Here is a 26,974-nt window from a genome sequence, read left to right on the forward strand (position 1 = left end):
GCTGAAGAGTGTGGAACCGACACCGACAGCTTCGCTTCGCACGGGAAACTTACTGAAACTATAAATTATGACACGCAGTAGGCTATGCCGGAGTTCGCGTTAAGAATAAATGGAAATCATTTGTAAACAATAATTCAGTTGGAAATTTAAGCAGTCGAAAGACTCCTTATGCCTGTCCGTGGAGGAACAGGCGAACAAGGAGGTGTTCGTTTTTTACCTGGGAACAGGTAATTGGCTACTACTACTGGGAAATTGGGTTAAAAAAAAAGGTAAGAAAGATTGTATTATTGTACAATTTTATGTTTGGCTACAATAGGTACTCTGTGTATTATTTGTTAAGATATTAAAAAAGGGTTAATGGCACAATGTGCAGTGTTGAGGCACAAATTACTGAGATACAGTACATAATAGCAGTTAAGGCATTTTACTATTAATAGACAACCTCTAGCCGCAGTTACGCGATTTAATATCTAAACATACTTTACTGAGAAATGTACATTCTCTGTGAGATGTAATATGAATTATGATTTTTCTGATACAAGCCTTTATATATATTTATAGGTATGTTTACATATTTTTATATGCATGTGTGTATTTATTATACATATTAACATCTGTGAGATTAGATGTTGTGTATTTATTTGTTAATAAAATCATATGTGATCATTTTATTAACCAATTTTTTTTTTCAAAATAATAATAATAATAATAATTTTGTATCACAAATGAACTCAGTACATCTTCATAGACACTCAAATAATTCAGATTACATTAAACCAGAGTCAAAGTCATCTAAGATGCATTTATTTGGCATGTCTACGCTATTATCATTTTTGAGTGATTAAGAAGGCAAACATGATTGCACAGTGTAGATAACTGCAAGCCACTTTATGAAAAGTAGGCTAATGGGGTGTTTTTTGTTTTGTCATTAATCATTTGCATACAGTATGCACAAATAACTACGCATCTGGAAGTGGGTGAGTTCAGTAGATAAACAGAATTGTTTAGTAGCAGTTGCAAGCGAGAGAGGTTGAAAGGAAAATAAGTAAAGACAATAAGAGAAAGAGAAGGCTTGATATTGACTGAGGAGAACAGTAGGTATAAAGCCCATCTCTCAACTCTATTCTATTATCCTCAGATCTGAAATGAATGAAACACAGGACCTGAACATTACACTTGTGGATGATGGTAACTGGACTTTTGTCAATGGCTCCAATGAATTCTTCTTACCTCAGAACAATGTGACATACGTTGGATATTACCTGCATCAGCCATCTGTAGCAGCGGTATTCATAGTTTCCTACCTGCTCATATTCCTGGTCTGCATGGTTGGAAATGGAGTAGTGTGTTTCATTGTGTTACGGAGCAAAAACATGCGCACCGTCACCAACCTTTTCATCCTCAACCTCGCCATCAGTGACCTTCTTGTTGGGATTTTCTGCATGCCTACAACTCTTCTTGACAACATTATTACAGGTCAGTGCAATGCCAGGAACCATATGTAATTATTTACATCATCTTTAATGTTACTTGTTCTAGCTAAGGTTTGTTTTTCACATTTTCTTGCATGCTTGAATTTTCAACTGACATTTAAAGTTCTCCTTAGGGCTGTGGCGACCAGAGAAGGCATCTATAATTGCCTGAAGTTAAGTCAACACTGAGTTCATGCTTTATCTGACAGTAGAGGATGCTGTTCACCTTTAGAATGGCATGGCTTAAAGATAGGAGCAATATGAAAAGCTAAGCATGGCGAGTCAATCCAGACTATAAAAATATTTTTGGTGCCATCAATTATGTGACCGTTTTCTGAAATATGCAATATGCTCTTAAATTTGACTCACATTTAATGATAGCCATAAGACTGATATAAATTATGCATGGTGTTATAAACAAGAGATATACAGATAAACTGGCTTCTTAATATGCAGTAGTCTGCTTATTCCGAACAGATTGTGGCATTTCTTTAATTCTGTCGACATGTATATCTTGCAGACGTGTTTATGGCTGGCACTGAGATAGATAGTCGGAGTGTAAATCTAAAACAAAATGGCATGGCATCTTGATTATGAGACCGTTGTTAGTTATACAAGATATATCCCTGCAAATGGCACATTTCTATCGTGAGTATGAATGTAACCTTAACAAGTTAATTAGCAGCTAATTGATAATACAAAATTATAAATTACATCCTAAAGTATACTCCTCTCATCGACTGTCACTACACTTTTTTTAAATATTACTTTCATGTGCAGTATGTATGAGTTTGAATGTACATGAATTTATTTAAGGTCACAAAATACTAAATAAAACACAAAATGAAAGGATCCCAAAGGTCATATACATGATGATACATGTAAAAACACATCTGCTATCTTTTCACTCACTTTCAAAAGTGTTGTCTACAAGAACTATAAAAATTTACAATGTATGTCTCATATTTATGCCATTGTGCATCCTGCAATTTTATGATAAACTATTTGTACTTGATGGATCATGGCTGGAGGCAGACATTGACAAACTCATACAAATCCTTTATTTATTAGAATTTTCATGTTACTGTCCGAACCAGATAATACAAGAGAAACTAAAAGAATTCTATGAAAGCACAGTCTTTGATTGGAACTCTCTGCTGAGTGCTATAGGATGTGTGTGTTTCCATAGACACAAAGTCATTGGCAAAATTAGAGTTCACACAACTTTAATGGCCTATAACAAGACAGATTAGAGTCACAACAATGGGTGCACTCAGTAGGGAGTAGTGTATATTGGTGGCTCCAATCATTGACAGAATCCAGAACATACAATTGCCTATGCTCTGTAAAATTGAAATACCAAAATTTACTGTAGCTTTTTACCTCGGTTTATATCAGAACTGTATTTACTATCCGGTTGTAGTAACACACTGTTAGGAAGATGCCTAGGATTGATCATTCGTATGGATGACAGTATGTAAGAAACAAATCATTTAAAGCTTCTCAAAATCAGTTTGGTTTTCATTGCCAGTCTTTTTACATTTTACATTTTTACAATGCCAGTTTCTTATTATATTTATTATTTTTTTGAGCCATGGTATGGATATGATTATTTTCAGTGACTATGGGCTATTGCAACTCAATTGAAAATTGGGCTATTGAAATAATTACTGGTTTTTTCTGTAACATATCTGTGTGAGATGGTTATTTACAGCGTGTGTCTTGTTGGTTGCTTTTAAGATGTTGAAAATAATGTCATACCTCAAGGCAGAGCATTTTAGATACCTGTTTACTTTGTAATAGATGCCTCTCCCAAGTGTAGACTGATAGTAATTCAATGTAAGGAACATTTTATGCACTTCCCATGGAATTAATCAGAGACTGAATTGAGTGAATTTAAGTGATTGTGAATATTTGTGTGAATAAGTCCTAGTAGGATGAAATGAAATATTTTAATTCTATCCAAAGTTCTGCATTCTTATTAAATGTTTAATTATTCAGAAACCATTTATTTGTTACAACTAAAGTGTTATTACTGTTTGTAAATTAATTAACACATGTCATGTTAAAGACCTTTTTTGATATTAATTAAACCCCTTGAAGAGATTGTTTTCACAGTTAATGGGTAAAAACAGCATTATTTATTTATTTATTTATTTATTTATTGTCTGTGAGAAAGCACTCATTAAGGTCAGTATTCAAATAAGTGTTTAAATAAGGTTGTTGAAAACATTTTATATTAGACATCCAAGGCCCGGAGGAAGCACCAGTCTGTCTTTTGTACCTCGGCTTCCTAATGGTTATTTATTTATTTAACAGGGGCAATACACTAGGCATTTGGGTGTATGCATTTGTATAAGAAAAATATTTACTTTCTAAACTTTAATCTCTAGCTTCAACTAACTGTCTTTTGTACATACACAAGAGAGTGGCATCCAGCAGATGACATACTGTAGGGTAATTTTCATTTTTTGATGAAATTTCCCTTTAAAGCTGCAGTAGGGAACTTGTGACGCTCTAGCGGTTAATAAACAGAACTGCTTACGTCTTGCGGAAGAACATCTTAGCCGGAACTACTTCTCTCTGTTTATGTCTATGAAGAATCACAAAGGTACTGGGTTACTCCGCCGCGGTACCCCCGAAGCAATCTAAAATAGTCCGAATATAAACACTTATTATAGGTGCACCCTAGTGATTCAGGACAAGCCAAAAACACGGTTTGGAAAATGGATTCATGGTGTACTCGCTTATTATATACATTTTTCTACATTTTGAACACAAACAAAGTAACGGACTGCAGCTCTGATTGGTTATTTTTTACCGGGAGCGATGGAGTTTCTGCAAATGGCAATAGGACCACTGGGAGGAGCCAGAGGAGATTGATTTTTTCACAGATTATCTGTCTCATATTCTACTGTCAGGACATAATGACAGGTTTAATAAATATGTAAAAAAATATTTTTTTACAAAAGTTCCCTACAGCACCTTTAAGTTGGACTATACATTTCAAAGTATATAATTTGTAAAAGTATGATAAGAGTTTTGACCTCATGTAGATGACCTCAAAGCTAACAGACTTGGACTAAAAGCTCAAAAACTAAATTTTTGAATTCATGAGCAGTTAAAAATGTCCATCGAATGTCAGTTCCTCTTCAAGCAGTCACTTTAGACATTACATCGAAATATGCATATTTGAGGGCAGCATGCATCCACTCATTCAGATTTTTACTTCGGAGCCGAACAGTTGCTGCTATATGTGCTACTCGTTTTCTCCAATCACCTCTCTTTTCTGGTAATTTCATGATTAATGGCTGCAAATCCCCTCTTGGCGCTTTGGTATAATAATAGCAGTTTCCCTAAAAGAGCTACACGGATGAACTTGTCTTTTTAAAAATGTCTCTTCTTCCATGCATTTCTGGATGCGGTTGTTTCCTGACACCATCTGATGGACATGATTGATGTTTAATATGTCTGGTCTTTAAGCATGCTAAGGCTCCATTCATGAATGGTGCATGCCCTCATTATTAGCTGCTTCCCAGCCTTGGACTTCTGGAGGGTTCGCCCACATCTCCCATCCAAGGCCTGTAAGATGATGTCAGCTTTGGCTACTAAGGCTTACAGTGTTGCTGGACAGGTGGCCACCACCTTGCATGCCATCCCATCGTGCAAGTCCACCAGGCCAAAGCACTAAAGGAGGGTAGTTCTGAGCTTGGGTTGATGCAGGAACTGTGCAAGGTGACTGACTTCGATCTACAGGTGATTAAATTCATGGTGCGGTCCCTCGCCCAGACCTTGGTGGTCCAGGAATGCCATCTCTGGCTCAACCTTTCTGAGATGAGGGATGCCAACAAGGCTTGCTTTCTTGATGTCCCCATCTCACAGGTTGGCCTCTTCGGTGACATTGTCGAGGAATTTACCCAGCAGTTCTTGAGGCCATAAAACACATCTTGCTCTGGCATGATACTTCAGACACCAAGCAGCTGTGGTGTGACTGGTGTGCTTCTCGTCGAGAAGACCCCCCAAGATGCACGATCGGTGTTGTGCTTTCTTCTCTGCAAAAGAGAATGGAGCGGAGGCTGTCCCCCTCCACCTTGAAAGTGTATGTGGCAGCTATCACAGCACATCACAATGCAGTGGAGGGCCTATCTCTTAAAACAGTGCTCCCAACGTGCTCACTTCAATCAAGAGGGTGGGGGATCTGCAGGGATTTTTCAGTTTGCGAAATATACCTTGAATTGAGACTGGCTGACTCTAAAGTTATCCTGAGACCCTGGCCTGGATGTGTGCCCAAAGTTCCCTGCAAGCACTGACCTTGGAGGAGGCAGACACAGCACTTATGCTGCTACTGTATGTCTTGTTCGTTCCCTCAGTGTTTATGTTGACCACACTCTGAGCTTTAGCAGTTCTTTGTCTGCTTGTCTACAAACAGATGTTGGCCCACTGGTTAATATATACCATCACCTTGGTGTACCAACCACAAGGTAAGCTGTGCCCTCTAGGAATGAGGACTCACTCCTTTCAGAATGTGGCCTCCTCCTGGGCGCTGGTGCTATAGTTCTGCCCTGTTAGTCAATCCATATGTGTATATGTTTAGATTAGATTAGATTCAACTTTATTGTCACTGCACATGTAGGTACAAGGCAACGAAATGCAGTTAGCATCTAACCAGAAGTGCAATAAGCAGTAAGTACAGAATAAAGGTCTATAATAGGTACAATAACTATACAGGTAAGAATTATGGACTTAATTTACAGATATTAAATACTATAAGCATGATATACAGATAGGTGTACTATGAACATACTATACAGATGGGCTATGTAAAAGTGTATGTACACTATAGGCAGAACTATGAACATAATTTACAGTATTGCAATGGACAGTAAAGTGCATAGAAAAAATATTTCAATGTGCAAATGGATTATACAGTGTTCCTGGATGAACAGGCAGTAGTGCAAGTAATAACAAGTTACTTTTTGCTTGTTGTGAGTAAATAAATAAATCTGAGTGTTGAAGAGGGGGAGGAGTCTATGTGTGGTGTTGAGGGGTGTCAGAGGGCAGAGTTCAGCAAGGAGACAGCTTTAGGGAAAAAGCTGTTCCTGAATCTTGTGGTCCTTGTCCGGAGGCTCCTGAAACGCCTCCCGGAGGGGAGGAGGTTAAACAGTTTGTGGTCAGGGTGAGAGGAGTCCTTGAGAATGCTGCGAGCTCGACGTAGACAGGGTTTCCTCTGGATGTCCTCAAGAGCAGGAAGTGGTATCCCTGTGATTCGTTGGGCAGTTTTCACCACCCTCTGCAGTGCCTTGCAGTCAGCCACTGAGCAGTTCCCATACCAGACTGTGATGCAACTGGTCAGGATGCTCTCAATCGCACACCGGTAAAAGTTCACCAGGATGGTTGAAGACAGCTGGTTCTTCTTCAGTGTCCTGAGGAAGAAAAGGCGCTGGTGAGCCTTTTTGACCAGGCTGGAGGTGTTTGTGGCCCAGGACAGTTCCTCCGAGATGGTGGTTCCCAGGAACTTGAAGCTGGAGACACGTTCAACAACCATCCCGTTAATGTGGATGGGGTCATGCGTGCTTCCTTTCTTCTTCCTGAAGTCCACAATGAGCTCCTTGGTCTTATTGGTGTTAAGGAGCAGGTTATTGTCAGCGCACCATGTGGCCAGGTGCTGTACCTCTTCCCTGTAGGCAGACTCATCGTTGTCACTGATGAGGCCAATCACCGTGGTGTCATCTGCAAACTTAATGATGGAGTTGGATCCATGCACAGGCTTGCAGTCGTGGGTGTAAAGGGAGTAGAGGAATGGGCTCAGCACACAGCCCTGTGGTACGCCAGTGTTAAGTGTGATGGTGGTGGAGTGGGTGTGGCCTGACCGAACATGCTGAGGCCTGTTGGTCAGAAAGTCCATAATCCAGTTGCAGAGGGAGGTGTTAATGTCCAGGTCTCCAAGTTTTGTGGTCAGCTTGGAGGGAATGACGGTGTTAAATGCTGAACTGAAGTCAACAAACAACATCCAACATATGTGTTGTTATGGTCAAGGTGTGTGAGTGCAGAGTGCAGCACTGTGCATACTGCATCCTCTGTGCTCCTATTTCTGCGGTAGGCAAATTGGTGTGGGTCCATTGTGGGTGGGAGGCAGTCTTTGAGATGTGCTAGGACCAGTCGCTCGAAGCACTTCATAATGATGGGTGTGTGTGCTACGGGGCGATAGTCATTGAGGTACGTTGGGGAGGAGTGTTTTGGTACTGGCACAATGGATGTGGACTTAAAACATGTAGGCACAGTTGCTTGGGTGAGGGACAGGTTAAAAATGTCTGTGAAGACCCCTGCAAGCTGCTCTGCACATGCCCTAAGCACACGTCGTGGAATGCCATCAGGGCCAGCAGCCTTGCGTGCGTTGATCCGGCTCAGTGCAGTGTGGACATCTGTGGAGGTGAGTTTGAGAGGTTGGTGGTCTGAAGAGGCTGAGATTTTGGTGGCCGTCTCAGTGCTGTCGCTGTTGAAGCGAGCATAAAAGTAATTTAGCTCGTTAAGGAAGGAGACGACCGTGACTGTTGGTGTGGAGTTGCTTGACTTGTAGTCACTGATGATCTGGATGCCCTGCCACATGCATCGGGGGTCAGAGTTGGAAAAGTGTTCCTCTACCTTCAGCTTGTAGCAGTACTTGGCCTTTTTGATGCCCCTTTTCAGGTTAGCCCTGGATTTACTGTAGGCCTGAACGTCGTCTGAACTGAAGGCGGTGTTGCGGGCTTTCAGCAGAAGTCGCACCTCCTTGTTCATCCATGGCTTCTGATTAGGGTATGTTGTTATCTGTTTTTCCTGTTGTTACACTGTCAATGGTGGAGTTGATGTGATCCAGTACAGAGGAGGTGTAGATATCAATGTCTGTGTGAGAAAAACAGGCAGCCTGTGAAGCAAACATACTCCAGTCAGTGTGTTGAAACCTGTCTTGAAGTAAAGAGTCAGCTCCAGTTGGCCACACTTTGATGGTCCTCACTGATGGCTTCACACGGTTGATGAGGGTTGAATACTTAGGGGTGAGAAACAAAGAAAGGTGATCAGACTGTCCGAGGTGGGGGAGGGGGCTCGCGATGTAAGCTCCATTAATGTTTGTATAAACATGATCCAAAGTTTTGTCTCCCCTGGTGTGGCAGGAAACATGCTGGTGAAATTTGGGGAGTACTGTTTTTAATTTGCAGTAATTAAAATCACCCGCAACAATAAAAGCAGCCTCCGGGTGAGCAGTCTGTTGTTTACTAATGGCTGCATGAAGTTCGTTCAAAGCAAGCTTGGCATTAGCATCCGGTGGAATATAGACTGCGGTTATTATGGTGGAAGTGAACTCCTGTGGCAGATAAAAAGGTCTACATTTAACCATGAGAAACTCTAGGTTAGCTGAGCAGTGTCTCCCAACAATGACAGTGTTCGTACACCAAGCTTTGTTGACATAAATGCACAATCCACCACCTCTTGTCTTGCCGGAGTCATCTGCCGTTCTATCTGCCCTGAGCGTGTAGCGTCCTGCTAGCTCAATAGCATTGGTGGGTACGTCGCTGTGTAGCCATGTTTCTGTGCAAACCATGACATTGCAGTCCAGAAGTCTCTTACTGTGGGTGATGCGGAGTCGTAACTCATCCATTTTGTTCACCAGTGACCGCACATTAGCGAGGAAAATGCTGGGTAAAGAGAGCCGGAGCGGTGTTAGCTTTAGCTTAGCTCTTAGACCTCCGCGCTTCCCCTGCCTTTGTTTACGATCTCGACGCCGCCTGCGAGCACTTCCGCCCGGCCGGCTAGAGTGCGAAGCCTCGGGTGTTCTAGTGATCTCAGGGATGAGTCGAAGATTGGTGATAAAACTGCTGGTAAAGTCCTCATCGATATCCAAAAGCTCCTGTCGGGTGTATGATGTTAAAGCAAAGCTGTTCAGTACGAACAGACCCGAGATGAGCAGGAATAAAACTGCAAAATTGCAAAAACTGGAGAGACGCTGAGCCTCGCGATGTGTTCACGCCGCCATCTTGGTCTATTATGTTACCTCCCTTCTGGCAGGATGTGGACTCCATAGCATCCTTCTCCACTCTAAATTAGGCTTGCTTCCCCAGTTTAAGTGAACTTGTAGTGGTTGTACCATCATCAACAGCACGAAGCACTCTTTCCCACTGTGAGTACAATAACGAACTCAAGGTTAAGGAATAGCAGCTGCAACCCTGCGCTGAGTACTGCTCATTCTGTCCCTGTCCGGTACGAAAGACTTGTAATGAGATGCTGCGTAGGTTACGATGTGAGGTGCCAGTTGTTAATTGGCATGCTTGAGCCTGCCAGCATTCGCATCACCAAAACTTGTGACATAGCTCAGTGTTTGTGGCACTTTTAATAGGGACACCATAATTCAGTATTAACGTAACATCGAAAGTGACTGACTGAAGGGGAATATCTCAGTTATGAACAGGTTTAGGTAAAGTTATTTTTTAAAGTAATGCATTACAATACTGCGTTACTCCCTAAAAAAGTAACTTATTAAGTTTCTTAGTTACTTTTTATGGAAAGTAATGCATTACGTTACTTTTGCGTTACTTTTTAAATATAAGCAGGGCTTGATTGTTTTCAATATAAGAAGTTATATTTATAGCAAATGTAAAAGCCCTTTAACACCAAAAAGTGTTATGAATAAATCTCAGGCTAAAGGAAAAGTAAATTTGTGTCTGTACAGTAGAACACAGAAGAAGAAGGTTCAACCCTCTTCAGCAATAAACAAACAAAAAACAATGAAGCACAATTGTTAGTTCATCTAAAGTCAATTTTGATTATTGGTATGGTTTAACTGGATCATCAAAGGTCAGCAGCAAAAACATTGGTTAATAAAATGGGTACATTAGATGCATTAGTAGATACATTTGAGTTATTTAACATATTTAATTGCAGGTTTGCGACTGTTTTATTTAATTTTGATGAAATCTGTTTTTTTTTTTTTTTTTTTTTTTGCCAGTGGGTTGAATTAAATCACATTCACATTTAGTCTAGAACTACATCATGTTCACACAGTGCACAACTGGCATTACTTTTTTGAAAACAACAAAATAACTTTACTAGTTACTTGAAAAAAGTAATCTGATTACATAACTCGCGTTACTTGTAATGTGTTACCCCAAACACTGGTTATGAATATAACCCTCTTTCCATGAAGGAGAGAACTGACACATTGTGTCTCGTGATTGGCATGCAGTCTCGGCTCCTAAGCACACATACCTGAATAAGTGGATGCATGCCACCCTCTTATATACCTGTGTGTATGGGGGAGTTACTCCTCACCCCACAGCGTAAGATTGTTAAGCCTTTCCCTAAGCCAGTTTACCTCCTCCAATCATACACAAAATACATTAAATCCCACCAGATGGTAAGTGACATAGCAACTGATCCACATACTATATACAAAGATTACACTTAGCATTGATTACACTTCAGCGACTTTTTGATTGGGTCTTAAAGGCAAAACTGAACTGCCATTCGGTATCATTAACCATAGTTTCCAGGAAAAAGTTAATTATAATCCTCAAAAGTCCATTTAAGTTTTAATTTTGTTAACTTGCAAAATACCATCCACTGGACATTAATTTTATCACATCAGCTGGTCAGGTGACTCAGTGTAAAATGCATGTCACTTGACATTCAACATAATGAACTACATCACTGTGAAATGCTAAGAAATTTCATATTTCATGGGACATCTTATAATTTAACAGACATTAATGTAATCTAATTAATGTGCATCTGCCTGTATAATTTAGCCAGAATCAACTGTCTTCTCCCCAGGTTGGCCATTTGGAAGCATGGTCTGCAAAATGAGTGGTATGGTCCAGGGCATATCAGTCTCAGCCTCCGTTTTCACCTTGGTTGCCATAGCTGTTGACAGGTAATGTCGTATTATCATCTTATCCCTCAACTCAGGAATTAAAGGGGTCATATGATGAAAGTTCAAATGTTCCTTTCTTTTTGCAGTGTTACAAGCTCTTGGTGCATAAAGAAGATCTGTAAAGTTGCAAAGACTAACGTTTCAAATCCAAAGAGATAATCTTTATCAAACAATTACTCTATTACTCTGCCACACCCCCACATGTCTACATCACTATGTGGAAATATTTGCATAATGCCATCCAAATGTTCACGCAAAGAAAGAAGGCGTGGTTTCAGTAACTGCAGTTAGTGTTGAAGGAGCTTTGTCATGGAGATGCTGTGTATATATATAGGCAAAAGCCCTTTATTTGGCCTAAGGAATCGTTAAGATTACTTAGAACAGAACAGCAGTGCATTTTATAGACAGACGTTTCGTGAACCTAGCAGAGGAGGTAATTCTGACTTTGCTATGACAATCTGGCACTTCTGAGTCAGCTACTGTATGTTTTGTTATTAGTTTAAATATTTGCTATTGGCTGTTCAAATGCGGAGTTTTGCGCATGAGAGAGAGAGAGACACTCATCTGTCTTAACCATCCATGGCTTGTGTACTACAAACAAATACAAGCTTCATCACTGTGTCTGTCACACCACTCTTCTCCTTCCGGGGCTCGAACTGATGGTAAAACTAAGCACATTATTAACTGTCTTTACATTTATTTTGAAAGATGAAGCTCGTGATTATGGAAAGACGCATAACATTTCTGACGAGTGCTTGCTATGTTTGGCCAATCACAATGTACTGGGTCAGTTTGCCATTCAGAGCAGACTGCGCTTGTTTATAGAAAACTATGCATTTGAAAGAGGCGGGGCATAGAGGACCTACTATGATGTACATTATTTGAAAAATAATGTGTTTTTTGAACATTAAAGCATGTCAACATATTCTGTTACACCAAAATACACAAAATAATGATCTTTAAAAAAACATTATATGGACTCTTTAATAAAAAAAGACCATATGACTGGCAATAGCAAATTCAAAAATAGTTTAGTACCATTTACACTTGAAATTTTTAATAAATGGTTATCAGCCTTTGTGACTCGAATGCCTCTCGTTATCTAACACAATGTTCCAGGTCCACCATATAAAGTTTATTTCTGGTATTTCCATGACCTTGGCCTTTCTGAAAGACAAGATCAATCTATTGAATATTTGATAGAAAATCTTTGTACTTTAAATTTGGGACATTTTACTTAGTATTTAAATTATTGTTGCACCGATCAAAGCTGATTCAGAATTCAGAATTTCTTTTTTTCTTTTTTTTGTAGCAAATTGGCTGATTGTTATACTGATATTGATTTTTAAACAAATGTATATATATTTAAAGGGCGGGTTTTAGTGAAGCACAGTGGAGCTTCTGGCCCTACAGTAGAAACGCAACTTTGAAGGTCTTCCTTCAAAACCGCCAGTAAAAGAGTCGCCAATAACGTGCGTCATCACTATGACACGGCATTAGATCTGACTTTTGTTCACACCATAGACAGTAAAAGAAATGGACACAGCAACCCCATTGGATTCAACGGAGACAAGTGAAGTCAATTAGAAGCACGTACTTCCTGGGGGTCGGCAATGTTGGGAAAGTTCACTTTCTACATGAACTAGTTCAAAGTTCAATTCACAAATATTAAAATGAACTAGTTCAGTTCATAGTTCAAACTACAAAATTTTGAACTAAGTTCACTAAGTTCCAAAAATAAACTAGTTCATAGTTCATTTTTTCCATATGTTGCTGCGAGCTATTATTTTTAAAAATGATTGCCACAGCCCATATAGAATCACAGACAGCAATTATTTGATCAGTTTTAACAATGAAGCTATGCGTCAGATTTCATCTTCATATCCAATTTTGAATCCTTATCCAACCAGGGTTTACATTAGCATAGAGGGGACAGCATTTCCCCATTGTTACTTTAATGCTTTGTCTCCCGTTCTCACCGACCTTGTCATAAACATCATACAATTATTTTAAATGATCTTACGCCTTCTTGCTACATGCTGCTGTTGATTCCATGCTTTTTTTTTTTCTTTTTTTTTGATGACGTGTCACGCATGCGGCGGACGGTGGTGCGACACTGGTGGTGTTGCCAGATTGGGTGTTTTTCCGCCACATATTAAGACCCGTTTACAGTGTGTTTTAGCCAGGTTTTCGCCTGGAAGGCTCTATATAAATCTGGCGCCCTATTGAACCAGAATGAACGAGTTGACAGTAACGTTCATCAGGCATTAATACAGCACGTTCAGTTCACGTTCGTCCAAAATATGAACGTGTTCAGGCACAACACTGGAATAATTTTGTCCCGTTATTTTATGGGCTCTCTATGGGCTTCTCCCTTGGCTTCATGCCTCCTAATCCCCCCGATTGCCTCATAGACAGTAAAAGATTCCCTGCGAGCTTCTCCTCCTGTCCATATGGTAATTTCTCTACTGTGCGACAGAGAATCGCAGGTTATGACACAATCGTTAGCCTATTTTTTTTACAAAAACTGCTTCTACGGGGCCACAACGTGAGATACAAGGCCTTTTATACATGTTCATGTTTCTTTAGAAATAATGAATGGACAAATGTAGTCTTTAAACACCTCAGATGTAAAGTTATTCACTGTCAAAATGACGCCAAAATGAATGGGAGTCAATGGAAAGAAGAAAATAACAGCCGTTATTTGAATGAATACATGACACACTGATAAACTCATACTATTTTCTTTTCGGGCTTCCTGCAGATTACCTTAATAATCATAATAAGCACGCACACTGTTTTTGCCGTGACTTTGACTGGCACTCAGCTTCACGTTTTTAATGCAGTGTGTTTTTGAACAGTTACTTTTAAAATAGCCTGTCTCAAGCTGCAGCAATATTTCATTCATTTTTATGCTGTGTTGCTATTGTGTCCACTCTTCTACTTGATTGTCGCGCTTCTTGGGGATGTCGTGGCCTAGTGGTTAGAGAGTTTGACTCCTAATCCTAAGGTTGTGGGTTTGAGTCTCGGGCCGGCAATACCAGGACTTAGGCCCTGGTATATTGCCTGCCCATGAGCAAGGCACTGAAGTCCCAACTGCTCCCCTGGTGCTGCAGCAAAAAATGGCTGCCCACTGCTCCAGGTGTGTGTGGATGGGTTAAATGCAGAGCACAAATGGTGTGTAAAACTTTTGGACGTATTTGAAAGATTCTATGCCGCAAACTTTAAATATTTCACATACTTTAGAAAATCCAGTATTTAGTTAATCCTGATAAGCACTGCTCGTCACAGTTGTAAACTTGACGGCTTTCTATTTTCGTGAGGGGTTTGGCGCCACAATATCTTTGTTTCCAGGTGGACACTTAAAGAATGCGACACACACAATTCTCACGGAAATCCTGTAGAATTCAACCAATCCAATAATGACTTTCAACGTTCCTGAAGTGTTTCCACTTTTGTGTCCCATATGCATCAGACATTTAGCCAACAGTCCGTGAGCGTGAAGTCTGAGGCTGAGACTACACACAGGCTAATCATGAACAATCATATTTACATTAACAGTCATCGCTGTCACTTCAGAAAACATGTGCACAACCATACTATGTATTATATGTAGCTGTTGTTGTAAAGCTTAAATATGACAGTTAATTTGAAATAACCCAATAAATTAATTAAATAATTCTTACTGTTTGGGATTTAAGAAAAGTCTGGAGCTGTCCTAAATTTAAGAAGTTATATATTATGATTCTTTTCAAAGATTCTTTTCAATAATTTTTATTCTTCTTAGGTTTTGTCTTAAGAACAATCTTAAAAAAAGATAAGAATATTTTTAAGATGAATTGTTGGGAATACAACATATTCATAACGTTTTTCTAAAGTTAAAAAATTTGAAGAAAACGGCAGTTAAGAAGAAATGTATTCTTAAGAATGTTTTATGAATCCAGCCCCTGCTCTTAGACAGCTGGACTTCCATACCCACCTGATGTTATCGTATATCAACATGGCATTGGGCCTTTGGGGGGAAGCAGTGAGATGAAAACAAACACTGTTAGATTGGGTGTGTGTGTTATATATCCTTGTAGTGCATCTGCTCCTGCTTAATACTACCAGATGGTGAATCAGGGTGTTATACTAACCATGATCTTCAATTACATTTTTACACATGAAATCACAATGAATGACATGTTAAGTAGTCAGCTGATGTCAAGTTTTTTACGCTCACTTTCGGTCTCGTAGGTTTTCTGTATGTGCAATTCAATCACTACAGCATAGGAAGTATCTGTAACTTGTATTTTGTTATGGCTATTAATATAGTGTGGATATCTATTCATAGACATTAAGGCATTATAACAACTTCATAGTACACTACAGGGATGTATTGGCTATAAATTGTCTCTATGTGTATGTGCCCAGAAGTGCATTTCACAGCGAAATCTCCAAAACACAACGGAATTGGTTCTATGCCGGCAAACAAATGTGTCAAAGTTTTTGCTACTTTTGACTCATGAGCTCCTCTTTAATAAAAACGATGCTATGTCTTTTTAAGTGATGTATGTGTTGAATGTGTTGAAGGAATTTTTGTTCTAATTATCTTAAAATTTGAATTTTAAATCCAAATATCGATATCTGATATATTTTTTAAACCCTTGAAGTTTCTATGGTGCACTAAATTATATATCAGCCCATGTCACGGTGCAGTTTCAAGTGTTATTTACATTTGTAACAGAAAAGAGTCGAACCAGACAAATTAAAGAGTCTATCAAAGCTGTGTTTGGAACACGAGCCGAATTCCTCAGGAAGTCATAAAACAATCTGTGCCACAAGACCCAAGCAAGATGACCAACCAACTTGTTAACACAACAGCTTTCAACATTAACACCACTAGAACAATTATTTACAATTTCAATTCGAAGAAGAGAAATTTGGTGTCAAACGTGTTGTTCGTAATAGAAATGCAACCCTGGACATAACATGTAAACCCATGAGAGTTAAACACTTCCATTGACTTCCCCTCACCTAGCAGAACCAGACTGAAATTCCTAAGGGGGGGGGGGGGACTTGTAATCTGGTCTTAACCGAACATCCCTATGTCAGATAATGACAAAGAAACTGTCTTATGTACTATATATGGACCAAAATTAACTCCAAAATGACTTCTAAATGAATATCATTCCATCGCTTAACTCCATATTTATTTATATGTAACCCACACATTCGACTATCATGTTATAATCACTGATTGTGCATGTCTTTTGATAACTATAGGATACATAGTCATGTCTAGTATTGATATAATCGAATCTGCTTGCTTGAATTAATTCAGACAATCATTTATTTGTCAAATATATCCTAACCTGGTTATAGGAATCATGTCCAAAATTAGACCCTGCAAGAGTGGGAAAATTCGGACCACATGCTTGGTAAGATAAACATATGATTTATGATACCTCCGAGCCAAGACGATATCTGATTGGTCAAGACAACATTTGAGGTGTGGCCAACAGGCCAGTTTAAATACTTAGAACACCATAAAATCTTGGCTTTTAGTCTCTAGCTGTGCTTCTGCTATTAGCCATGTCTGCTTTTAGTTGTTAGCTTTGCTTCTGCTACTAGTCATGCCTGCTCTTAGCTTTTAGCTTGTAGCTTTGCTACCTAGCTTTAGCTTTTAGCCATGCTGTTAGTCTTCACTGTTCTTTGAGCACGGTTCCAGCGTGCTTCAGTCTGCACGCCTGCTGCTACTTAGCCACGATGAGAAGGAACACAACCTAGTCTCGTCAAACTTTATTTCTTTTCTTTTCCGTTTGAGAGTTTCGTGTTCTGAGTTAAGTTTTGTAACGTCGAGCCTCTGACGCCTGACCTCAGGCGCCTGTTCAACTTCTACCAGACACACAACTTCATCTTCAGCCAACGTCCAACCATGGGCTTCCCAAGACGTCACTTCAGCGACTACTGAACTTCCAGCCAATCAGCGCCAACAAAGGGACACATTCAGGCAATGTAACCTCCAGACTGTGACCTTTACTGGTGTAACTAATATAATTTTAACCTCACTGAGGAACTCAATGCGAGGGCTAATTACGTGATTGATGGTTGTTCATGTCTATGCAATTTCACGTATTGCTGTAAACTTGGGATTCCATATTTCCATCCTCTTAAACTCATCTTTCCCTAAAATTCGATCTTCCTGCAACTTGTGTGAATGTTTGTGTGCGTGCGTTTATGTGTTAGATTCGTTTATATGTCTTAGATTTATCTAATAAAGCCTTATTCATATTGAAAAGAGAAGTATCTTGTGTTTTGTGCTTACAAGTTAATGTCTTAAACTGCCGATCTTGTTACTGTGCTAATTGATAGTGTTTTAACTATAGTTTGGATATTAATATCCAGCAGAGATTTGTAGTTAAACCGCTCGTTAAGTGAATTGCAGGGCATCTCAGTGATCAGCCGTGAAACAGTGATTCTGTTCAAATTCCCTTTAAATTATTAAATGATTCCCTTTGAGCTAAATTGACCTGTTTCCGTTACACATTAAAGGTAGATAGCCAGCCTTGTTGACATATAGGCTATGTAAACTAATTATGCCCACCAATGTCTGGTTGGCCACATAAAATTGAAAATGGCACACATTGTGTAACAGTTGTGGTGAAGTAAGGCGCACAGGATCAACTTTTTGACGTGATCGACCTGTTCGAGTTCGAGTTCGAGTTTGAATCTGATTTTTGCAGACTCACTCTTCTCCCTTTTACCATCACATATGATGTTAGAAAGAAATTTACTTTCAATGAAGAAAATATCTTAAAAGTGGAAATAATGTACATAATGAGTGTTTAATAATGAAGTATATTGGGTCTACAAAATATACAGTCTACAAAAATTTTGTAAAATGTCCAAAATGTGAATTTTGTAAGAACATTACCACTGGTATAAAGTCCTTATTAGCTTTAAGGTGTTTAATTGTGTTGCGGCTTGTTTCTGTTGTGGAGATTTTGTTGTGTTGTGCACTACTGGGCCACCTTTCTATCTCAGACATATTTATTACTGTGACGAGTTGGGCGGAGCCGAGAGCCGTGGGAACGGGGTGAGGCCAGTGGAGCGATTGGAAATGAGTGACACCTGCTCGACCCACTGGTCTCGAGTCCCACGTAGGAGGTGGAAGGATATAAAACAGGAGTGATTACAGTGAAGGATGAGAGAGGACCAGGCCTCTCTCGTTTTGCGTTTAGTGTGTTTTGTGTTTATTTTGATTATTAAACTTCATTTTGATTGTCTGCCAGTTCCCGCCTCCTTCTTCCCGATGATTATGAAGGTTTTATTGTTACATTGGTGCCGAAGCTTGGGAGAAGGAGGGACACGCTGCTGAAGATCCCTCGCTGCTGTGGTAAATCCGCTTTGCTATTGAGCAGGCGAGGAAGTGTGCCGCCATGGGCTGGAATGAGTTGCCGGGGACAGGTGAGCTCACTGCCGGCCGCCCGTGATGTGGAGGGGCAGCTGCAATCCGTAAGGGAGCGGAGGAGTCTGCGAGGGGGCCGGAGGGGTCTTCGCCAGGGGGCCGGAGCCTGCTGCCTCCATGAAGGATTACGGAGGAGCAGGGAACGGGGGACTCCTGCCGGCTGCCCAAAACCGGAGGAGCCGTCTCCATCCACCGGGCGGCGGAGGAGTGTCGTGCCATCCACCGAGGGGTGTCCAGTGCCACGGCCAGGCACCACAGAGGAGATCATCCAGCTGGTGGAGGGCCGAGCGGCAGTGCGTCTGGGAACGGGAAACTCTCCTCTCTCCCCTCTGTCGCTCCTCATCCTTCCATCTCCTTTTCTCTAGCCTCGTCAGTCCTACCCCCAGGTTCCCGCAGGTCACCGTGAGTGGTCCCCTCGGAGGGAGGGGGGTGGAGTAAAGCGCTGTCTCGTGGGTACCCCACGGCCTGTGAGGGACTATGTGACGAGTGGGGCGGGGCAGAGAGCTGTGGGAACGAGGTGAGGCCGGTGGAGTGATTGGAAATGAGCGACACCTGCTCGACCCACCGTCTCGAGTCCCACGGAGGAGGTGGAAGGATATAAAAAAGGAGCGACGACAGTGAAGGACGAGAGAGGACCAGGCCCGGGTTTTAGTTGTGTTAGCAGTTGTCCGTGAGGGTCTGCCACGGTGTTTTGTGTTTATTTTGATTATTAAACTTCATTTTGATTGTCTGCCGGTTCCCGCCTCCTTCTTCCCGATGATTATGAAGGTTTTATTGTTACAATTACTAACTGGTGTATATAATCAGTCATAAGGCAACCATTCTAGTCTGGTTTCATTTCCAACTTTTTTATTATTCGGACCTATGAAATGTAAAATTAACTGTAAGTCATCAGGAAACCTCAAAAATTTTTGTTTTACATGAAATTCAAGGCCAATTTGCATCACATGTAAAATGAAACTGTCCGAATCATGCATTAATTTATTTAAATGTTATAAAATTTGATTATTCATAACAAATCTGTTTTTTAACCAAACAGCACAAAATGCAGTCCTCTTGGAGTGTGTATGCGCACTATAAATCAGGGTGCATTATGGATATGAGTATGTAAGGATACTTAGTGGTTCAGGCTGTGGAATTGCTGGAGGACTAAAAAAAATGTTAACAGCAGGATGATACAAAACTGTACATTTGTTGTCTATTACCACCCACTGCAACTTATAACAACGAGGGATATAAGGGCAGTTAGAATAGCAAAATATGTCAGAGAGCGTTGCTATTGTGTGACTTATTGTATTGCAATAGGCAGCACTTCAATGCTAATGATGAATTGAGACTAGTTAGAACATAATTTATAACTGATATGGCTTAATAATAGTATTTCATTATGGTTACATTTGAATGGTTGAAGGATGTTTAATTAGTTGAATAGATGAAGGATGTTAAAACACAGTTTAATATACCCAACATAAAAAATGTTACCTAAGAGAGAGAGAGAGAGTGAGTGAGATAGAGAGTCAGAGAGAGCCCAGAAGAGGGTCCCATTAAAGAAAGAGAGATTGCCAGCCAAGAAAAGAGACAGAACAACAGTTACAATCTTCTTTTATCCCTTCCTTTACCATGTGACTAAAAACCAAATACAAGACATTCAAACTGAGCGATCAGCAAGTTACAGCTTTCCCCACCATGAAAAAGGTGGCCTGACATATATACATGATGGCCTACAGGGCTTGATCACAATCAGCACTTCTGTGCCTTCAGGAATTCCAAATGGCCTTTTTTTACTGAAGATAGTTTTGGGACAACAAATCAGAAGTCTTTGACCATTTTCAACCCTACAAGTACAGTTCAGTATACTGTATAGAGAAAGAAAGTGTCCACTAAAAATGCTAACAATAGGGAGCGCTTTCAGAAACAGCTTGCCCAAATACATTCTGAATGGCATAGAAAATGAATTATTGAATGCAACAGGTTTGTGAAGGGGAATGTATTATATGCTGCACATAAGGTATTCATTGAAAGTATTCCCACATATTGCTAGATGTGTTGAAAAGTGAACACTATGTGCTTACTTTTTATTTGCAGTGTCATTTGATTTGTATATTATCTAGCATTTATTTAAATAGGTTGGAAATATACAAGGGTACACAGAGGGCATTAAACTTTACATTGCACATAGATTTTTTTTAATTTGTTGTCTATTTTACAAATAATAACCATGAACTACAATCACAAGTTGCATAAAGCCTCATTTGTGCACCTCGAAGATTGCTGTAAATTTTCAGTTTTTTTTTTTAAATGCTGTCACTTTCAAGTGTGGTTTAAGCTTTTGTACATAAAGCTTCCACATCAATTACTCTACCCTGTTATATATATATTGATCTTTCAGTTTTGCAACAATAGATCTGTTCATTTTATGGAAGCACATTTTTATAGTGCAGTTTTCAATGAAGAAGGTCTCCTCTTCAAAGCATCACATTAGTATTTGTCCTTTGTTTGAAACGGCTTTAAGCTCTTTTTTTTATTTATTTATTCATTTATTTATTGTTGTGGTTACATCAGTTGTATTTGAGGACTATTAAGACTACAGGTTAAGCAAATATACTTTTTAGGGTGCCTGTTTCCACCACAGATTTTCTTTTAAAAGAAAACAATTATATCTTTACATCTCACAGTTCTGACTTTTCTCTGCTTATTCTGAGTTTATTTCACTTTTAAGGCCACTTCATTTGATTGATGAAAGGATCTGTCTGTATCACAAATAAGGTCAAAACTGTGAGATGTAAACTCAACTCTGAGAAAAAGTCAGAACCGCAGGTATGAAAACACTGTATTCAGAAACTGGCTTCCATAATGTTACTTAATATTGGGGCTGAGACAACTATAAATGGGTTATTGTAGCCAATCATACTAACAATGTAGAGTACAAACTGGGCTCTAGAAACCTTTTTCAGATCAAAATTACTTAAAAAGTACTAACAAGACATGTTGAGTTGACAGAACAGGGAATCTTTTGATATGCTGTCCCTCTTCATTCCAGATTTACTTTAATGAAGAAACACTGAAAACCCCTCAGTCCTTATTGTTTAGTGTGACTGCATGATAAGATGAAACATTGTGAGGAAACACTTGTTTTTTTTTATTATTATAAAACACTTCAAAATCACTACAAAGGTACCTCATGTTTGTTACATATCTGACACAACTGTTTCTCCAAAGAGCTGTTAAATGTTTAAACTTTTTGTCGTTGTCTTTTGCAGATTCAGATGTATCGTGTATCCCTTCAAACAAAAGCTGACAATATCAACAGCCACTTTCATTATTGTGATAATCTGGGTCCTGGCATTGTCCATCATGTGCCCCTCTGGCGTCATGCTTCAGGTGACTAAAGAGCAAACCATTCGCGTGTTCCTGGGAGATGGCAACCGAACGAGCCCATTCTACTGGTGCAGGGAAAACTGGCCTAACCAGGAGATGAGGAAGATCTACACCACCGTCCTGTTTGCCAACATTTACCTGGCTCCTCTGTCTCTCATAGTAATCATGTACGCAAGGATTGGGATCACTCTGTTTAAAACAGCCATGCCGGCAGGGGCCAAACCTGGCCATGATAACCGTCACTCAGTGTCGAAGAAAAAACAAAGAGTGATCAAAATGCTCCTCATCGTGGCTTTGCTCTTCATCTTGTCCTGGTTGCCTCTGTGGACACTAATGATGCTAACAGACTATGTTAAACTTACCGAACATCAGTACAGGCTTATTAACATCTACATTTACCCTTTTGCCCACTGGCTAGCCTTCTTCAACAGCAGTGTCAACCCAATAATCTACGGGTTCTTCAATGAGAACTTTCGGCGTGGGTTTCAGGCCGTGTTTAAGTTTGGCATGTGTCCTGTTGGCGGTCAGCATCGGACCTATTCTCATAGGGTGCAGGGCAATTCTGTGCAACCGGTGAACCCGCAACCCTCCACAGAGCCCATCTCTCTTAACAGTCTGGAGAACAACAGTTCGAGGAGGATGAACCACGTCAACGAGCAAGACTTAGTGATGGAAGATTTAGAGAAAGTGTCTGAATGTAGTATGGAAGGAGCTTCTCTTTAAAGGGCTTAATAGAGAGGAATGGTATGATAGCAGACTCATTATGTATCAAATTACAGACGATTATTTACTTACATTTTAAAAATGAGACTGTTAACATTATACATTTGTGTGTAAAATGGATTTAACTCATGTTTATTTTGAACAGACATCTGCTGCTGGGATGAATGTACTTGCTGACGCTGTCAGACACGATTGGGCAATTCTGACAATTTAACAACTGTAGTCTTGTAAATTTAACAATCTGTAAAGATAAGTTCAGTTGAAAAAAAATCCGTAAAATTATTGTAAATATATGTATATACACAGGAACATCTGGAGTTTTATGATACGTAGTTAGATGTATAAATTTTTATATGCACATGAAAGTATCAGAACTGCCATAATCCAAAATCATTCATTGTTTCTGGATTAAAGTCTGGGATTTTAGGCACAGCACTTACATCTTAATATTAACATTAAACATTCATACCTCATTTGTGACAGATCCGTGGAAAGGCTGGGATATATTTCAGTGGGAGGGTTTAATGGGACCATAATTGTTATCTTGTACCCAAACAGGGTAAAATGAGCCATGAAAGAGATTAGTCTGATTGTCTGCTGTTGGCGCAAATAGCAGAAAGTAAGTCATAGTTACTCACACTGGCCTTTCTGCCCTGTTGACTGACAGAGCTCTCAGATGAATAGTTTGACATATGAGACAGAGGTAGGCTTTGTATGGATTTGATATGGATTTCAGGAATATTTGATGCACGAGTCTGGATGTAGCACTGTGATTCACTTGCCAAAAGCTGATTTGTTCTTCAGGCATGCTTTCTCTTTAGGGTTGTCTGTGCCAAAAACATTGTCATTGTCACCTTATAGGTTTCCTGCCAGGTAGTTTTTAACTGCCCCATCCTTTAGCCTGCATTATTTTGTGACAGATTCACAAAATGGTTTTAAGTGACTGTTAAAGTTAGCCTGCAGTCACTTTAAAGAGGTCATGTCATGCCTTCTTAAATTATTTGATACTGCTCTCTGAGTTCCACTTACAATGTTATGAAGTTTTTACATAAAAAAAGAAAAAAAAAGTACTTGGCTATTTCCTGTCCTGTTTTGACCCCCTCATCAGAAGGCTCTGTTTGAATAGGTTTGGGCTGGTTGTAGACTCAGAAGTAAACACCCACAGCTATGATTGGTTAACAGTTGTGTATGTTTGACAGCTTACATCCTTCAGAGATGGACACTGCTGTGATTCAAGTTCAAAATGCATAAATACTATCAAACCATCTGTAATAACAGACAAAGCAACAGTGACCACATTATAAAACCAGTTACACTTGTGTGGTCCGACATTACTGTGTTTGGCACTGCATCGTCTTTTAGTTTCAGTCTTTCAGAAAATCCTGCATCAAACTGTGCTTTGTTTGTAAATGAATCCATGGTTAAATGAAGTGAACAAAGGACCATGTTCTTACTGACGTGGTCTGGATCTTCATTAAAAATATCATCAATTCTTTCTTAATGTTGGAATCAGTAGGAAGGCAATGCAAAGATTTTACACGACTTGGCACAGCACAGAGGTCTTGTTGACTTTGGAGCCATCTTTATCGTTTGATTTCTGTGTAGGCTAGTGTTGGCCTCTCTCGTCATTTAAATGTGCTTGAATTGGTGGGTTGGGCAAAACAGGCGCTGCAGTAGAAGCATGCATTGATCTTCTTTTGCAGAGGCAGTGTTTAACCATACTATAGTTCATAAATTGGCACATTCCACAAGTTTTAATTTTGGCAGATTGGTTTCAATATAAGCTGTTTTTAGACTAACGAGAAATTTCTAAAACTTACAGGATGTTTTTAATAGTACAATGACCTCTTATATGTGAAAATATCAAGGGAATTTCTCAGTTCATGACCCCTTTAAACTTAAGCATTAACTCTTTGGTGAGATCTTTCAGGTGGGTCAGCACAAGGTTTGGGAATGATTGTGTCTGTATGTCCTATTTTGTACTTTTTACTCCGTGTGATTCAGCTGAACATTTGTTGGTGTATTCATCAGTCTGAAATCAGAAAGTTCAGTTTCAATAAATCTTTTTGTTTACTTATTTATTTATTTTTATTATGATATATATATATTTTTAAATATCAAAAATCTTTTCAAACTGGTAAGCTGGTTCTGAAAGATTTAGTAAGCTCACTTTTTGCATCTATACATTACTGTATGTTACATTATTTATGTAACCTCATACATTTCTTTCCGTTTGTTTTTTAGTTTCATGAATGAATGTCTTACATTCACTGTGAATGTAAGTAGAAATGTTTTCTTTTCTCTCCCCAAACAGAGCAAACCATTTCCATGTACCAGAATATTTTAATTCAAACTGTGTGACAGGAGTTTGTTGGATTACATATTTGACCAGTGAAGATGGAAAACCAACATGCACAAGATTTTTTCTGTAGATTAATTCTATCAGCAATCAGAGCTGTGTTTTTGTGATTATCATAGCAGATGGGAGATGAGTAAGTTAATTCTTCCCTCTTCTTGACAGCAGACACTTCGTAAACCAGTGCAATCTAAACATGATTAAGCCAGCAGCACACTGACATCACTGTAAAGTAAGACTGACAATTGGCCAGGAGAAAATGTGTTAGAAACAGACAGAAGAAGAAGAAGAAGAAAAAAGCCTTTGATTACAAGGTGACTCTGACTTTATGGAAGTTCCAGGTGTGTCAAACCTTATTGTAGGATTTGTCAAGGACACAGTTTGTGGAGAAATATTTATTTTTATATATCTCTGTTTACTGAACATGAACAGTATATACTGTGGAATTGTTCATTTCTATAGTTCTAATGATGTATTAGCAAAAGCAATGCTATAAACCTTGTCAATATTTATGGCTTTGTGAATCTTGTTGTATTAGTGTTGACTACATGCTAACAGAGTACAGTTGTTTTTCTTTTAGAAACACCTTGCAACAAGAATAAATCAATCTGTGATCTGGATTATTTTATTTTTCTTCAAACTGCCTGGATATGGACTAAAAATGGTCCGTCCTTCAGAGTGCAGTTTATATTGTGGAGATACAGTGCCATCCTGCTTTAGTGTAGATTAATAAAGAAGCTACTGTAACTCAATTGCCTTTTTTTACACCATTGCTTCAGACACACCTTCATTGGTGCATTGTGTAAATACTGTAATGTATTTTATGCTTTTTGGGTCTGAGTCTATGGCGCGACACCAGATTATGTCACTGTTTCCTTTTGCCTGAATGGAAAAAAAATGATGCAATTTATTCTTATAGGTGCAAGAGAACTGCCACAAGCCTCCAGACTTTTTATGTCTTGTATACAGTATACATCATTACAATGAAAAGTGAGATCTGTCTGTTTAAATGGCCATGTGATTCATCATGGATCTATTCACACTGAACTTTCAGCTGTCTTTTCTGCTTTAATCAGTGAGGGAGTGTAAATCTGCTTTGGGTATTGTAATCAGGCACTGTCTGGCCCTGGGCCTGGCTCCAGCAGTACCTCTGACGTTGTTGGAAATAGGACAGTTCTGGCAATGATTCAACCTGCTGCGCTGGGGCGGATGATGATTTCATTTGGGTCAGTGCTGGGGAACTATTTAAATGTGATGTGTTAGTGATGTAGACGTGATGTGGTCACAACTCCGAGTACCACTGAGGCAAGACATTTGTCACAATCTGGTCACTCACCTTATCTCCATGTGTAAACTTTTTCATCATGCGCTAGACTCATAAAAGCTGTTAGCCAAAAATATGGCACTGTTAAAATGGACATCAATCATACAAACATTTGATTGTGGCAAAGATTTAAAACTGAGGAAAGTGAATAAATAAATTGAAATGACTGTGCTTATATAGTTATGTTTGTTTCCAGTGATCATTGTCATTTGTCAGAGTCCAAAGTTTGTGAGTTTCAGAATGATGTAATAATAATATAATGTGCTCAGGGTAATAAATCATTGTGAAAGGGCTTGAATACAAGTCTATTCTTCTTTTGCCTCTGTGTGTTGAGTATCAATGATGTGATGCTTTTTTATTTTCATTA

At 39.3% G+C, this 26,974-nt stretch overlaps 1 protein-coding gene across 1 annotated transcript; it reads left to right on the plus strand.

Moving 5' to 3' along the window:
* LOC127999790 (neuropeptide FF receptor 2-like) lies at positions 1-26,974 on the plus strand. Its single transcript, XM_052592211.1, has 4 exons — positions 1-269; positions 1,139-1,476; positions 11,277-11,376; positions 22,087-26,974. The coding sequence occupies exons 2-4, from the start codon at positions 1,146-1,148 to the stop codon at positions 22,925-22,927; spliced, it is 1,272 nt and encodes a 423-aa protein (XP_052448171.1). The 5' UTR covers positions 1-269; positions 1,139-1,145; the 3' UTR covers positions 22,928-26,974.

The sequence above is a fragment of the Carassius gibelio genome, chromosome A5 (genome assembly GCF_023724105.1).
Source record: "Carassius gibelio isolate Cgi1373 ecotype wild population from Czech Republic chromosome A5, carGib1.2-hapl.c, whole genome shotgun sequence".
In the NCBI taxonomy this organism is placed as follows: Eukaryota; Metazoa; Chordata; class Actinopteri; order Cypriniformes; family Cyprinidae; genus Carassius; species Carassius gibelio.

Excerpts from the sequence above, each read along its gene's own strand:
- LOC127999790 (XM_052592211.1), top strand. The coding sequence starts at position 1,146 with ATGAATGAAACACAGGACCTGAACATTACACTTGTGGATGATGGTAAC. Across the intron at positions 1,477-11,276 it reads TCTTGACAACATTATTACAG|GTTGGCCATTTGGAAGCATG; the intron begins GTCAGTGCAATG and ends TCTTCTCCCCAG. Across the intron at positions 11,377-22,086 it reads GTTGCCATAGCTGTTGACAG|ATTCAGATGTATCGTGTATC; the intron begins GTAATGTCGTAT and ends TGTCTTTTGCAG.